Source organism: Pieris rapae, chromosome 13 (genome assembly GCF_905147795.1).
Source record: "Pieris rapae chromosome 13, ilPieRapa1.1, whole genome shotgun sequence".
Lineage (NCBI taxonomy): Eukaryota > Metazoa > Arthropoda > Insecta > Lepidoptera > Pieridae > Pieris > Pieris rapae.
The window spans coordinates 7,426,812-7,443,538 of NC_059521.1; the positions used below are offsets into that span (position 1 = coordinate 7,426,812).

At 32.5% G+C, this 16,727-nt stretch overlaps 1 protein-coding gene across 3 annotated transcripts in view; it reads right to left on the minus strand.

Annotated features, from left to right (window-relative positions):
• The window catches only part of LOC111004241 (sodium/potassium/calcium exchanger Nckx30C), a 56,398-nt gene that overhangs the window by 7,760 nt on the left and 31,911 nt on the right, over positions 1-16,727 (minus strand). For all 3 annotated transcript variants that reach the window (XM_022275177.2, XM_022275176.2, XM_022275175.2), the window contains 3 exons: positions 11,996-12,192; positions 8,113-8,251; positions 5,840-6,092 (listed from right to left, as the gene is read on the minus strand). In XM_022275177.2, coding sequence (XP_022130869.2) covers positions 5,840-6,092; positions 8,113-8,251; positions 11,996-12,192 — 589 coding nt within the window. The remainder of the gene's footprint in view (positions 1-5,839; positions 6,093-8,112; positions 8,252-11,995; positions 12,193-16,727) is intronic.

The window sequence follows — 16,727 nt, forward strand, 5'->3', positions numbered from 1 at the left end:
ACCAACTAATAAATAGAAATGCCTAGAAAAATAATCCATAGATTCTTTCAGTTAATTGAGCTGAGTTTCTACTCTTACTCTTGTTTTGATATTACAGAGTTATTTTTAAATTATACAAATATTTGTTATATTATAAAATAAATATATTTATTGTACTTAATCGTAAATGTAGATGGAATGTAAGTCACAATTGGCGGCCATTAGACATTTCTCTGCCCCACTTTCCTTGATTTATGTCCAACAAAAGGAGCTTTTAGGGACGTATTGATTTCTTTATTTAGGTTATGTTAAACTGTGATTTATATAACTTCTGCTTTTAATTGTCTTACAAAATAAGTTAGTGATTTTTGTGGCTTAGTAAATAATGTATTTGAAATAAACACTGTTCATTGATCTTTTTAAAAGTTTAAGTTTTATTAAAATCATTGGCCAATTACAATATCAGTGTTGAAAGGATAATGGTATAACATAGCTTAATACTAACATAACTATAAACTATGAGATACGTCAAATACATAAATAAATAAATCAGTGGCGCTACAATCTCTTTAGGTCTTGGCCTCAGATTTCTGAATTTGTTTTATGATCATTTCTAAATCTAATATGCAAGTAGGTGATCAGCCTCCAGTGCCTGACACACTCGTCGACTTTTTGAGTATAAAACCTGAGACATGTCGGTTTTCTGACGATGTTTTCCTTCACCGTTTGAGCAAATGTTTAATGCGCACATAGAAAGAAACTCCATTGGTGCACAGCCGAACCTAACCAATCAAACCTACAACCTCAGCGTGCGACTCTCAAAGCCACTAGGCCAACACTGCTCTTAGTGTACGTCAAATACATATAGAACCACAATTATAATTTAAGCTTAGTGCCTTTCACTGCCTTAGGTAATGTGGTCTGTGGGAATTGTGGGAACCATACATCTAAATTGCTTTCCAATAGAGATTAACTGCTTTGACATAAAATAAGCAATATCAGTTCAGTTTTGTATCTCCTACATGGCTAGCTAAAATTTAAAAAAAATGCAAAAAGTTAATATCTTATGAAATAATAGCTTGTATTTAAGAAAGTCAGAAATTATGTTCGTAGAAAACTAACAAAAGTTTAGTTCTACGGTACCTTGGGAGATATATCGGTCATGGTTAAATCCCTCTTTGTCTCTTAGAATTATCAGCAAAAAGTTTCTGTTACATTTCCTATAATATATCAACACAACGGAATAAGTACGTAATTTAAACTTAAGTTATTAACATAAATATATGATAAAACTGGCCTATCTGGACTTTGGATATTATTATATAAAGAAAAACATGGAAAAAATATTAACTTACTTTATAAATAAAATAAATGCAATGGCCATTTTCACGTGAAGTTAAGACATACTTTGACAAAATAACAAAGCCCTGAACACGGTAGGGTTGTCAAAACCTTTTATGAATATGAAATCTTATTAAAGAATGTTTGCTAGATAAGTTTGGGTTATAACTTACAATGTATTTACAGTGAAGATGTAAATAAACATATTCTTTTAACTAAAACTCCTCTCTCTCTCTCTCCTCTCCTAATTGCCTTACCAATCCTTATGAATGAATATCTATTTTGTTTTCAGCGTACCCTTTGTGTTGTATTAACTAATTAAATAATTAATTGGTATCCGATTATATTATGGACGAACCCAAAAATTATCATACAAATATGTTATAATGTAATTCACTTAAAGTTGAGTGAAATTATTGCATTTCATAATACATAATCTATTGTGAAAAGTGCATTGCTTGTGCCTACGTAAGTCGTTATTTATTTAGGCCAGAAGCATTTCTATCAATGGCAACCCTAGTGGCAAGAACAGTGGGTTCTATAGAGGCTTTGGAACCGAGCCAAAGGTTATATAAAAATAAGCGGAGAATATTATAATTGTCTTTTCCATTTTAAAATTTGCTCATATTTCTTTTTAATGCTTTTTATCTCTGTAAAAAGGATGCTGTGCTTATGCCAAAACGCTATATTTAACAATTGGTATAATGTTTTTCACTGTCTTTTGCCTAAGAAAGAAAATTTTTTTATTATTTTTTTATGAGTGGTGCTAAAAACCCATGCCTTACAGACGTCAATTCCATACTTTTTTTTGTTTGTAATACGAGGCAAACGGGAAGGAGATACTAATTAACATCATGTGATGTTAATTAATATCACCGCCCATGGTCATTAAAATTGTCAGGCTCGCAAATGCGTTGCCGACCTTATATATAATAAGATATACCCTATATCTATAATAATCTATACATATCTAAAATATAATCTAAAATTGATTGTCGACATCACAGGAGATCGAAGAGCTGGCAGCTACCTCGCACAAAGAATTAGTCTAGCTATTCAAAGGGGGAACGCTGCTAGTATCTTCGGAACCTTGCCTAAAGGGACTTTTAATAATATTTTTTAATAATTAAATTTTAAGGTTAGTTATTAGATATATTTTTATGTATTAGGTGATGTATCTAAAATTTATTTTATTGGTATATTTAATATATATACTTTTTGAGTAAGTTTGTTATAAACATAATACAATGAATGAAAGCCGCTATCAAAATTCTAAGTAGAGCAGTTCAGCGGCATAAGTCGACACTTTAACTTATCTATCACTTAATGAAAGAAACGGAATCGTGTCAAAATTGAATTTTCTTATATAAGTAGACTTGAAATTGGCTAGAGAAGAGATTTCTAATCTCCGTGAGCAGCCAAAGAGCGGTGGAAAGAGCTGAGTGTGCAAATGTCAAGGGGACATGATCAAGAGCGACGGTTCAAGGTTCTTTGTTCCATGTTAAGGTTTTTACGACAAAGGGTAAGTGACTGGAACATTAGAGCCACAAATGCCATTTTATGGCACGTGACTTCGTGTACGATTGTAAAGGACTTTACTCTGTATTTACGAAGGCGTAAAAACTTATTTTGACATTTTTCTTTATAATAAAATTATATATAAAACAAATAAAATCGAACGAAGCAATAAACATGACTGAATAAGAATTAGCGGAAAGAGGTCTGCGTATCTCAGAAAACAAGACAACACAGTAGAAAATTCCAGAAAACAAGGATTGATATGTGAAACAAATATAAATAATTAAAGTTAACTGGGTTGTACGATCCGTATTTGGCCTTAAAAATTAATTTCCAAACAAACTATGAAAAATTAACACTTAAGAACGAGAATATATTAAATCTATTACTATATAAAAAACTGAAGTGGAAGTGGGCGGGGAAATCAGTAACTACATGGAGAGGTAAACGATGCAGAGGTAGACGCTACGCTCTGTGGGATGATGACATCAAAAAGATCGCGGGTCCTCAATGGATCCATATATCTCGGGGTAGAGAAAGATGGCAAGCCTTGGAGAAGGCCTCTACCGGAGAGGGTTCCTACATACTAACTGTAAAAAATATTTACACATAGGATAATTAGATATTAGTGAACCAGGAAATAATTTAAGGCTAAAAAAAACAAGATATTTTTTTTATTAAGTCCTGTAAATGCAGATTAACAATCGGGAATTTATAGGTTTCCTACCCGATACAATTGTTGAAGCCAGGAGTGAGTTATACCCAATTCCCGTACCCTATATTTTATAACACATATATAAAAAAGAAGCAATTGTACTGCATAGTTTTCATGCAGTAATTGAATACAAGAACGAACTGTGTTCATTACACTTTATTCACAACGAAATACGTTTAACCACGGCAATACATTATGACCATTACCGCAGACCTGCTGTTCCTAGATAAACTGCCACATAAATCCTCACACGTGCTCCAAATATAATATACCCAAAATAGACCGTATACCGTTAAGATTAAAGTCAGGAATTGCAACCGCTGTGACGGGAATACAACATACGATTTAGATGAAATTCAACCACTTTCCGCAATGCCATAAAATTTATTTTATGCATTTCATCAAATTGTGATTGAGGCCTGGAGAATTAGACATTCAGTTGAATAAAAAATCCTAATTTCTGACTATAAGTAGTTACTTATAGTCAGAAATTAGGATTTTTTTATTGCTTATTGTAGTTAAGACTAAATACGTGATATAAAAAAATATATAATTATCGCAGCAATGAATTTCGAATGCCTAACGGAAACCTATACTTGGAATATTAATCGTGTGGTAAACTAAACAAAATATATGAAAAATGTATCTTATTCAAATACTGAAAGCGTTGTTTCGATATGTAAGAATACTATCGAAAACGTTGTACATATTAGGTTACTGACTTACTGTAGTAATAACGACTGATTATTTAATTAAATGTTATTTTGAAACATTTTCATTCAAAGATTTTATCGTGACCTCAATTGAAATCTTAAAAGTAGCATTCTCTCAAAACCTTTACATTCAAAATTCGTCTTAGTCTTTTCTGCCTCATAAAACTCTATGGATTAAAAAAAATACGTTAAAATATATTTAACGTTAGAATAATCCGAGCGGAATAAAAAATACTCTACAGACAATCCCTTGCGGATGCACTTTTATTTTTGTCTGTACATCGTCTGTAGACATCCGATCGATATTGCAAGCACAACGTGGACCTTAACCTGCTGGCATAAGGACTAAATTTTTACAATATTTACATCAGGTGAGCCTCCTGCCCGTTTGCCCCCTGTTCTATAAAAAAAACATTAAAACTTTGGCGGTGTCCAAAAGAATCAGAACGTTCTATCCTTGACTTAAAGTCGTAATTTCTCATTGATAATTTGAAGAGGGGTTGTGTACAAAATTGCTTATCTATAAACATTTAAGTATATTGTAGAAGTTTTACAAAGTTGAAATTAATCCCCACTAAATCGGATATTGCTAAAATGATGTCCGAAGGCTGGTTGACAACTTCTATTAGCTTTTGAAGCTTTTCTATAGATAGTAATTTATAACTTGACAAAAAGCTTTTGAATTCGATAGTATAATTAGATATTGAGGTAATTAGTTATCTAAATATGAGTTTTATTATTGTATATAATATATAATCGCGTCTTTTTCTTAGACTGTCTTATGATTAAAGGGACAACAATCTATTCCAAGACCTGAAGCCTGATCCTGCCTTATAAAAAAAATAAAAGACAGTCTTTAGTCTGTCAATGAAAATCCTAACCATTATCGCTAAATCTTTAACTTACGCGTACACCACTGCCTTTCTTCCAAAATAGAATACGTATAAGTGATAAATGAAAAAGCGATACTGATAGTTCTCGGTATGTTCAAAGAATATTTACTAGAGAGTTGGTATAATTTATGCCTTTATGATAACATGGATGTACAAAGTTCAAGACAAGTGACAGGCTGATTGAAGGAAGGAGTGGACCGGCATCACATGCGCTGAGGAATCAAGGATACCCGGAATCAAATTTTTAAAAGCCAACCTTCAGCAATAAAGTGGCACCAGAGGAAGAAGAAGTGTAAGAATTTTGAAGTAAATGAGAATTTTGTATGACTTTGTTTCTGGATAGTTTAAATACAAATTTGATATTTATGTTCCGAGTTTATGTTGAAAACGCTTACGTTAATCCGCTAAAGCTGTATAAAAACCAAAGATTAACCTCTTAGTCGTAAACGGATACACAATTCAATTAGTTAAAGAATGTATTGTCGTCGTTAATTTATATTGACGACAACACTAGATAGATCGCGATGGCGAAGTGTAATTGAGGAGGCTAAGGCCTGTATAACCATTGATGATGATGATGAATTTATATCTTCGTGACGCCAGAGAAAAGCTATCCGATAATCCATTTGTTACGAGAAATTATCCGTCAATATTTTACTTGAATTAGCTTGTATACTCACCCCACTGTGACATCGAAGATATTGCTCCCAACTGAGCTCGACACAGCCATATCCCCGAAGCCCTTCCTGGCGACTATCACCGAAGTGATCAGGTCAGGCACAGAAGTCCCCGCAGCGAGGAGCGTCAGCCCCATCACCTCGGGAGGTACGTAAGCCGTTGCCCCCGCAATGTTCGCCCACCACACCATGAGGTAGGAGAAAAATGCTATCCACACTATCGACCCTATAAATGTTATAGGGAATAGCTTCTTCCCTGAAAAGAATGGTTTGATTAATTTAATAGAGGGAAAATAATGAGTAGTACAAATAAACAAAGTTCATCATGTTTCATTGGAGAATCGTAAGGAAGAAAGAACAATTGTTTTGTACCTTAACCAAAAACGGGCTGACACTAGCCCATATGGTGTTAGAGACAACTCACCTATTATACAATACACGCTAAACAGAAACGTAAACAATTGAAGTAATAATAAAACTTGGGGTGTTCGCTATGAAATAAGAAATAGTTTAAATTATAAATACCAGCAATTTAAGCCGGTAAAACCGTTTCTTGAAATGGTAAAGGTCACTTACTTACTGAATTTGTGTATTATTTTTATAGAAAAAGGACCGAGGGTTGATCTAATTATATGAGTTATTGACCGTGTCATAGACACAATAACGTTGTATTGGACTTAGTACATTGTTATAGTAACCGAAAAAATAAATAGAGGCACGCTGTTTTTTTTTTCAAATAGAAAGTCATTCGTCTTCATACGTAAAAAATAAATTTCTATTTATATCAAAAGTAAAGTAAAATAAAGTTAAATCAATAACGGGTGGTTAAAGCAGCGTTGTCATATCTATGGGTAGTTACTATTATTACTATAGTTATTATTAGCACCCCCTGTACGATAAAAACTAATACTAGTATAAATCGACCTTCTACTACATGTATGCATAACTTTCTTGTAAAATAATTTGATTCAAGTAATTACTATGAAAACGTGGTAAGAGATAGCAAAATATCTTCAGTGGTTGCAGGCTGTAAACACAGCAATTGAAGGCTAAATCCAATTCGTAGCGCGTAATGGAAGCTTGTCAGTGCCTAATCGCCTCTGAATGCTCCAATGCTAATTGCATTAGACTCCGATCGAATCTCAGCTATAATACCGTTATGGAATACATTGCGACAGTTTGATATGGCTTATGTGTTTGCGAGATGTATCTTAATTCCAAGGAACGTGTTCTGCGTTTGTCATTTGTTTTTATATGGCTTTTTGACCTGATCATAAATCACCGCACATTGCCACAGATATTAACAGTTAAAAATATGTGTTCTATTAGCGGTTTAACGAACATAGCTTTAGATAGTAAGCGGATTTATATCAAAATATTGATTAATACACCTTGAAATCTTTTATTTATAAGGTTCTTTATTTACTGAATACCCATAATATAGTTGGGAATGATATTTAAAATCAAAATGTAATTTATTCATGCGGGTACCTTAACCGATGTAATCAGTAAAAAAGTTTTGTCTATATTAACATTTACTGCCACTTCTTAAATCAAGGGCGTAGAATGCGAAAACTGGCAAAAAAACTTCTTCATCATCACAAATAATGATTGTAATTAACACAAGGACTTTATATACCAAAATTTGCCTCATTAAAAATTCATTGGTCTCATATAATGTTAGATAACGATTAATTAAGTCGCGTATTTATAGGCTGTGGCAACATTATCATGATATAACAATTGACAAACTGTTTAGTTAGCTATGAAGCATTACGATCAATCTGGAGCAAATGGTTATTAATGGCATCGATGTAATGTGCGGATAGAATAGTTTAGCACTTGTTATCGCTATTATGTTCAACATAATGGTTTAATCCATTTTATCTGTACAGCGTTGATATGACATAGTTTATATTAGTTACTATTTATGTTACGTAATTACAACAAGGATACATCTGATGAATTTTCTACAGATATAGATTATAATCTGAGCGCATTTAAATAAGGAATAATTACAAATATAGGCTTTAAAGTTAGTCGCTGCCCATATAATCTAAATGACAATTAAGTTTTTTTTAGAACAGGGGCTAACGCGCCGAACATCACCAGATGTTAAATGATACCTCTCGCCCATGGACACTCGCTTATGGAGGGCTCGCAAGTGAGTCGCCGGCCTTTTAAGAATTAATAAGCTCTCTTCATGAAGGAAAAGTCGTATTAGTTGGCTAAGTGCGTTTAAAATCAGGGTTCATCATAATGATTGATATATTTACCTCTCGGCGTCCTTGTGTCCGGGAGGGTAATCCATAATGGGAAGACAATTGGCGCGACCAACAAATACGTCAGTCGTTTCCGGAAACCAGATGGCCACGACATGTCTAGCGGTGTCGTGTCATCTTCTAAGTCTCCTATCTGTAACACAATCAACAATAAAAATAAAAAATGACAAAACTGCATTTAGCTTAAACCTTTATTAATTCCAGGTTAAATTATTGTTTCTTTAAAGATATATGGTATAATATATCTACGGTAGATATATTCAAAATATAGAAAGTGCAGACAGCCTAGCAATATTTAAATTAATACTAACGCCTAAGCCTATCATACATTTTTGACCATCTGAGATAGACTTCTCCAAATATTGATAAAAGTGTGTAAATAACCAATCGAAGTATTGTAATAGCCATCTGTCGATACAAGCTATCCATGGTAGTGCCTAATATCCTACCTTAAGATTTTAACTTATACCAGTTTTTAAAATATTTAAAAAGCTATTTGATCTATTTTAAATATGTTTATTTTAATATTATTTGTACGGTTTTATTTATTTTATCTGGTTTATATTGATTCTCAAATATAAGTGTAAAGAGCGAAGAGATTTCATTCTATCCGTCGCCATAAATGGATCGTCTTCGTAGGGTTTGGTTATTGAGATGCAGATAGGAGATCGATCGACTGCCACCATCTGATCTCAGATTGTTTTCAATCTGAGATTGTGGATAAATGATAAGGTTCGGGCGTTAAAGAACCCAGCTATATATTTACATCAAAGTCCACAAGTTCTACTTCACTAAGTTATCCTTGAACCTCTTTAATGACCCACGACGTGATAAACTGTATCTTTAGTATATAAGTTCTCATGTAAGTTACTATTGTCTATTATGTGAATAAATGACTTTAAACCTAAATATATATAACAATATCCTTCCACTTTTTGAAAAAAAGTCTTTCAACTTTAAATCATATAATAACAGTATTTGAATATTTTTTCTCCTAATTGGTATAACATGCGCGGAGTTCATTGACAGACAAGATGGCGGATTCTTATGATCAGTATGTTAAAACAAGATTATTTATTACGAAAAATGTTGTTAGCAAAAAAACGGCCAGTCGAAGTATATTTCTTGACATAGACTTTTCCCCTTTGGTACGACTGAACTCTCATACTCTCTCCTAATTAGGATCAATCTGATTATTAAGATATTCAAATTAATAACACAAGAGTTTTAAATTCAAATTCAAATCATTTATTTGCTAGAATTAGTCTTACAATTAGTTACATAAATTACAAAAATCCGCCACATATGAATAGGCATGCAAATTATATTTTATTTATTTATTTATTTGATCTATTGAATAACAAGACTAGTTATCAAATCCCACATTTAGAAAAACACAGGTAGAAAAATGACAGCGTTGAGCTAGCTAGACACCAATATATGTAAAAATTCCTATCCAAAAATACAACGATTTAAACGTTAGGCTTCTTTTTCTTCTATTTAATAACATCTGAAGTGATGTTCCCCACGTTAATATCAAACCTATGATCTAGGTAGTCGCCCACGCTATAAAAGCACCTTGCCTTTAAGAACCCAATCACCTTCCCCTTGAAAACATTACATGGCAGCGATCTATAGCTTCTAGGAAGGTGATTAAATATTCTTACGGCCATGGCGTAGCAATTTTTAGAATATAGCGTGGTGCAACATGCAGGCACCCGCAGCCGAGTTGGATCCCTCGGCAGAAAAAAATCTCCTCGGCTCGGAAAGTTCAGTTGTAATAATAGAAAGTTAAGCGGACGTCATACAGTGAATACTATTAAATAAAACGACGGAAATGAAGGCGTCACACCTTATATGCAATTAAGCGATTTCTCACAATCAATATAAGTCTTATACTTAATATCCTGTTCCTGTGCTCTCAGCTTTATTGTTATACTAACTGTGCTCTGTGTTCCATTCGGATTAATTTGTTTCTAGCACGTCGTACCATTACCTTTTCTGGGTTTCAGACTTATAAATACTTTTTTGTTACATATATTGCGTAATTTTTTTGGTAGTATATCACTTAGCTCTATTGTCAATACTTTCCGCAGCGTATGCGTTATAGGAATTGTTTTCTATTGTAGTTTCATTCCGAACTCGAATCTTTTTAGAGATAGATCTCGTTTGTTTATCAGAGATAATATAAGATTTTACAAATCAGTCCAGTAGTTTGGAGCCTATTCAATTCAAACAAACAAACGGTAAAAAAACCTTCTTTACAACACTTGTGTAACGTATATAAATATATCCCATCTGCCAAGTTATGTTCATAGACAATCTTTTTGAAATTGTAATTTAAGAACTACTTCATAAGACTTATGATATTTTAGTAGCGTTCGCAAATGCGCTATAATTTTATTTTAAATAAACTTTAGCGGAAAATTAACGCAGTTGTATGCAAAATATGTGATAAACTGTGTCATACATTCAGAGTGACCTTGCACTAGTCTTGCCAAGCGCTTTAACTGCAGAGATAACTCAGCAACAACTTAAAATTTATTTGCTATTTACAATTTCTATGTCTTGGAAATTCATCTTAAGATCTTGTAAATGACGACCGTGGTTGCATCGTTAGATAAGTCCAATATTATGTGGATGTTAAATGTTTTCATAATATAAATGGGACGGGTAAGAGCGTAGCGAAGCCCATAGCGAATTATTACAGTAGTCTGTATGATATTGTTTTTCTTTCAAATTTAATAATTATCCGAAGAAATATATAAATTATTGATGTTAATAAATATACTATTAGTTTTACTTAATTTATTTTAAGTTGCTTGTACGTCAAAGAACATTACATACAAAACCGGCATGTTTTAGTCCCTAAAACTCGGGCGTGTGTCAGACACAGAAGATTGATCACCTAAAATAAATGAACACGAAACAGATACAGAAATGTAGCACCAACAGTTATTTTTAGTATTCTGCCTTTTAATGGTAAACGTAAGGTAAAATTCACATATATAAATATAAAACTGGTGAAAATTCATTGATAAAGAATCCAGGCGAAAATGCCTGAAATATACAAATGTCGGATACGGCGATAATCATGTACTTCCTTTCATGCAAAACAAATATACTCATGTACTTATATATCGTATGTACGAATATATCATAGAACCTCGAGAGACATTAGAAGCAAGTCAAATATGAATCCAGGCCAAGAGATCGTTTGTAGGATGCTTAGTTGTATAGTGTGTGAAGCGAAACATTTTAATTTAGTTCACTACATTCTTAAAGCCGCTTTATGAGTTCTCTAATAAGAATGTCTTTACATACCATTTTAGAGCAGTTTTTAATATAATATTATGACAGTAATGAAAGACATATAAAAAATATTTTAATTTACTTCGCTTTCTTAATTAAATAATAGTAGTTGCATATAAAATTTTAACATCGAATCGACGTTTGATTTGTCATGAAATAAGTATGCAGCATTATCGTTTAAGAATAAAAGCAATTCAAGCAATGAATGGACCTCGCTTTCTTTATAAAACAATGCTCGCTATATATTTAATTAAAGTCAACACTTTAGTAGTTTGATTTAATTAAAATTCCTTGGATATAAAAACACTTAACTTAGCAATTGGTGATAAACCCGACCATCGTTAATCGTATTATTTTATGTCAATATTTAAATTAATAATTATGAATGACGAGTGTTTTAGTGAACTCATAAATCTATCTCGGTTATTATCCACACATTTGATTTTACGGTGTATACTACTTAACCTATTACAAAGTGTGTGTTCTTTGTGGGAAGGCTTTGATCACTACATATGTATACGTACACATACGGTTAAGCATAGAAACAGATAATAATAAACTTTACCTCTTCTATAGCATCTAACTGTACATCCGCAAGGCCACCATTGGGCAGGTCCATCGGGGTTTCTTTCGCTTGAGCGGTCGCTGCTGCGTTCTTCGCTGCCACCGCACCAGCACCGCCAGCATTCGGCCTCGTCGCTTCCAGAAGCACTTTCAGCGACGCTATTGCATGTAGCTGGGTGGCTTTCTCATCTACTTTCCCTGTACGAATCAATTTTGTTAGAGACTTTGATGATACTCTGTCCAACGATTTTGATGGACATGTAGGAGTGTAATTTAAATACTGATTCGCTTTATAAACATATTTTTCTTTCATGAAAATATTCAAATAGGTTATTTAAATATTCAGTAAATATATAGGATGAAATTTTGTCGTTTAAAATATTTGAATATGTCTTGTATAAAAATACCTGCAGAAATAAACCAAAAAATATTAATAAATTACTGAATTTGTGTTTAAATTTAATGGTGCTCAAAAGCTGTGTTGCTGAAAGCTAAACGTGTTAAAAATGATAATATTGTAAGAGGTTGTGAAGCGAGTGCATGTTGTTGAGTTTTTGCATTCATAAAAAAAATCGCCATTTCTTTGTAAAATAAAGTTTTATCAAAAGATACCATTTACAAGTCACAGTCGTTTTCACAATCATCCATTAAGTTAACTCTTACCATAGATTAACTATATATGCAAATAATATAGTATTCAAACCTCTAAGTTTAACGACACGACATGTTAAATAAACTATGTTGTCTTCCGCGTTAGACATTAGCGTCTAGTTGGACCTATGATGACAAATGAGTTCACCAAAGATCTCTACAAAACGTTTGTGACTGTTATAAGTGTATTAAGATTTGCTTGATACCCGTTCAAGATCTTAGATAAATATAGTTTAATAATAATAATAATCAGTGGCGCTACAACCTCTTTTAGGTCTTGGCCTCAGATTTCTGCATTTTTTTCATGATCGTTTTTAAATGTAATAGCAATGTAGGTGATCAGCCTCCAGTGCCTGACACACGTCGTCGACTTTTTGGGTCTATGACATGTGGGTTTCCTCACGATGTTTTCCTTCACCGGTCGAGCAAAAGTTAAATGCGCACATAGAAAGAAAGTCCATTGGTGCACCGCCGGGGATCGAACCTACGACCTCAGGGATGAGAGCCGCACGCTGACGCCACTAGACACTGCTCTCAGTTAAATATAGTTTAGCCACATGTGTATATATGTATATAAGACTGGTACAAAGTGTTACAACGGCTCCGATAAAAGCGTATATTAACTGTCGTAATAAAACATTTTTCTTTCCATAAAAATATGAAACAACAAAGAATTCTTTTCAAAAGAAGTAGGTCAAAGAAACGATATCGGACGTTATGCCTTATCTTGGTGCGTAACCGAAATACTTCACGCAATTCAGCTGAACGACAGCGTATTCCCAGAACCGTTCTCGATAACAACAGGGTTTAGTATTAACTATTACAAATAATATAGTAATAAATTTAATAAAAATGATGTATAATAATATATGTCAGATGCTAGTCTCCAAAGTGGGAAGCCCCTATGTTGTGAGTAATAAGACTACAGCTCTGTCGTGGTACATAGTAGGTACGTATTAAACAAATAGTAAGAATACATTTTTAATAAAAAGTAATTGTAACTTAAATCATATTTATGAAAATATCAAGATCTTCAATATGTGTATGAATATGTGAATCCGTGTGTTCATGAAAGCGTATGTGATAAAAATAAATATTTAGTATATTTTTGCACATATCAACAATTTTAAAAGCACTACATAGTGAAAATTAATATCGCCATCGTATTATATTATTAATATACCAACGTAAAACAACATTGAAAGCACATTTTACCAGGTTGAATAAGTCTAGTTATCACTATGATAAATATTTAAAATGGCCTAACCGTAATTAACACGGCAATGTGTAGCTGTAAATCAGCTATAAACGCAATAAGCAAAAGCTTAATGCAAGACAATCCAGCTACGACATTTCATTATATTCTTATGAATAAATTTATTTATTTCATTTTATTTATTATTTATTAACACTTAGTTACATTACAATATAAAAATTGAACATAGTTAAATGAAAAGAAAAGCAACTGGCGGCCATATAGCTTTCGAGCGATCTCTTCCAGGCAACCACTCCAAAAAACAAGTTGTCGCTTTAATTTAAATCATATCTTTAATACAACGTTAGTAATTTAAAAAAAAAATTTTTTTTTTTTTTTGTTATGTGTGTTTTTGTATAAGGCAATAAAGGATAAATAAATAAATAAATAAATAATTTCTTAATACAAGCTCAATATCACTTGATAGTTGATAAAGTAAAGGATAACTATTATAAGTTTCATCATTTCGACGCTTTGCTAAGGTTTTTGGCTGGCGGCCAGTACTTTGTACTTGTAGACCGTAACCTCTACGAGAGAGGAGTGCTACGAATATGTTATTAGCGCTCGTAGCACGTTGAGATATCGTAATGTAATTTGGCAGTTTGGAGAGAGGTCAATCTAGGAACTCTGTAACTAGTCTTTTAGTATTGTGTTGACATTTAAGAAAAGGCAACTACGTGTTTTACGACCATTAATCAAATTGTGAGGAATTGTGTTGTCAATTTTACATTATAATATGTCATTATTACTCAAGAATGGTGACATATATCTATGTTCTCAATTCGACATTCAACATAAAATATTTAATATTATATATATATATATATATATATAATTGAACTCATTTTTTAATGTAATCGGAAAGTCTAAACTTAGACGAAGCTAATCAATAAACCTAACCATTCCGTAAATTATGTAAATATTATGAGTATTCAATTATTTTTTAAATGCCATTCAAAGTTATAGTTCCTGATCATAGACATTTATAAATTGATGTTAAGGCCTCAGTGAAACTTCGCCGCTGTCAGAGCGAGCGATAGCCGCAGAGATGCATCAATTCAATAAGATCTTATCTTGTAACGTATACTCGGTTAAATTCGATTTACTATATCGATTCTCGTTGATTGAATAAAATTCTAGAATATTCTGTTAACGGTATTTACTCTATTAGAACTTTACTCTGGTAACAGCAAAGGCACTTCTATGTTTATTTTATTTATGTTAATAATAATGATGTTGACTTCAGGCTTTTGTGTATTTTAAGTTTCAGTTTCGGTGGTAATCAACTCAAGACTTCCCCAAGGACGTCTTAAAATACTGACCTTATAGTCCATATTATATTGGAGCTATAAGTGTATAAGAGATTAAACAAAGAGGAGTTCTGAATTGACCTCTCTGAACTAGCCTTCACAATAAACTGACAAAGCCATAACATAAAGAATAACATCAGTGTTCTACTTATGAAGTTCTTATCAGTAACAGAAAGGCTCTTCAGAAGATAACAATTATACAAATAACAAAACTGAATTTTTTCCAACTGTATTCAGTCAGTTTTGTTGGCGTAGCTTTTAGAATTTACTTCTTTCCGCTATTTTTTATAAATAAGTAAAAATATGCCAATTTCACTGTTGAATTTCGCTTCTGCTTAAAAATATTCTTTGGCAACACTACTTGCAAACTTACGACCTATATTTCCCACGGTCAAGTGGCGTGATGAATAAACATTCAAGTTTAAAGACAGTAATTATTTTAATATAGTTCGTTGGGCCTATAGAGGCTAAGTTTCTCTGGCAGGCTTGACTTTATCTTCACTATTATATAAGCGTTTTCTTCTATATTTTTCTTATTAAAGAATGTCTTAGGATATAATTGAAGTAATCCATAATCTGTTTTAAGAATCTGAATTTTGATTATCCCACGTTTATTTCACATAAACATATACAATTATGGTGTCATTAACATTAAATACTGTTGAATTCGTTATCTGATATAAAAATATATTATATGGTCTGAAGTATTTTAGTAACTATAACGTTATATATTACATTATGTATATTTTTATCAAAATATTTTTTGTGTGTGATGCCTTTATTTCCATCATCATATTCCATCATTGTGATATTTGATTTACATACCAGAAATACTAAACATTGTAATCATAAAAACATTAAAAAAGAGCGTACCAAGTCTTAAAAGCCGGTAACGCATTTGCGAGTCTTTCTGCAATGTCCATGGGCGGTATCACTTAATATCCTGCCTTTTTGCCTCCTATTACATAAAAATGTTCATAACTAGTATGTTGGGTGTTAAAAGTAACAGGAATGATGACCTGAAATTTTGTTAAATATTATTTAAGCCCATAATACTAAAGCATGTTACAGCACACACTTGTAATTCTACGAAGCGCAGCTCATCTTTGTGAAGTGCTCTCGGACGAAGGTTATGAGTTCTGTTGGTGATTTTAACACGTGTTAAATTAAAAGCATAAAATTGGATAATTAGAATAACAGCCGTGCTTAGCCGTTCATTAAAAGCTAAACAGTTATATAAGCGATTCAGTAAATATTAATTTGGATTACCATAATCTATGAAGCTTACAAAAGTTTATCGTGCTCTATTCCTAAGATTATATGTTAAAACTCAGATATTGACTTTTACAGTTTGATATGACAGTTTATCTTATTAATTGGTATAGTATCGCTAGAAAAAGACCTATGGCGGTGACGGTATTATTAAATAAATAATAAATCAGTGACGCTACAAGCTCTTTAGGTCCTCAGAATTCTGAATCTGTTTCAGGGTCATTTTTAAATCTAATAGGAAAGTA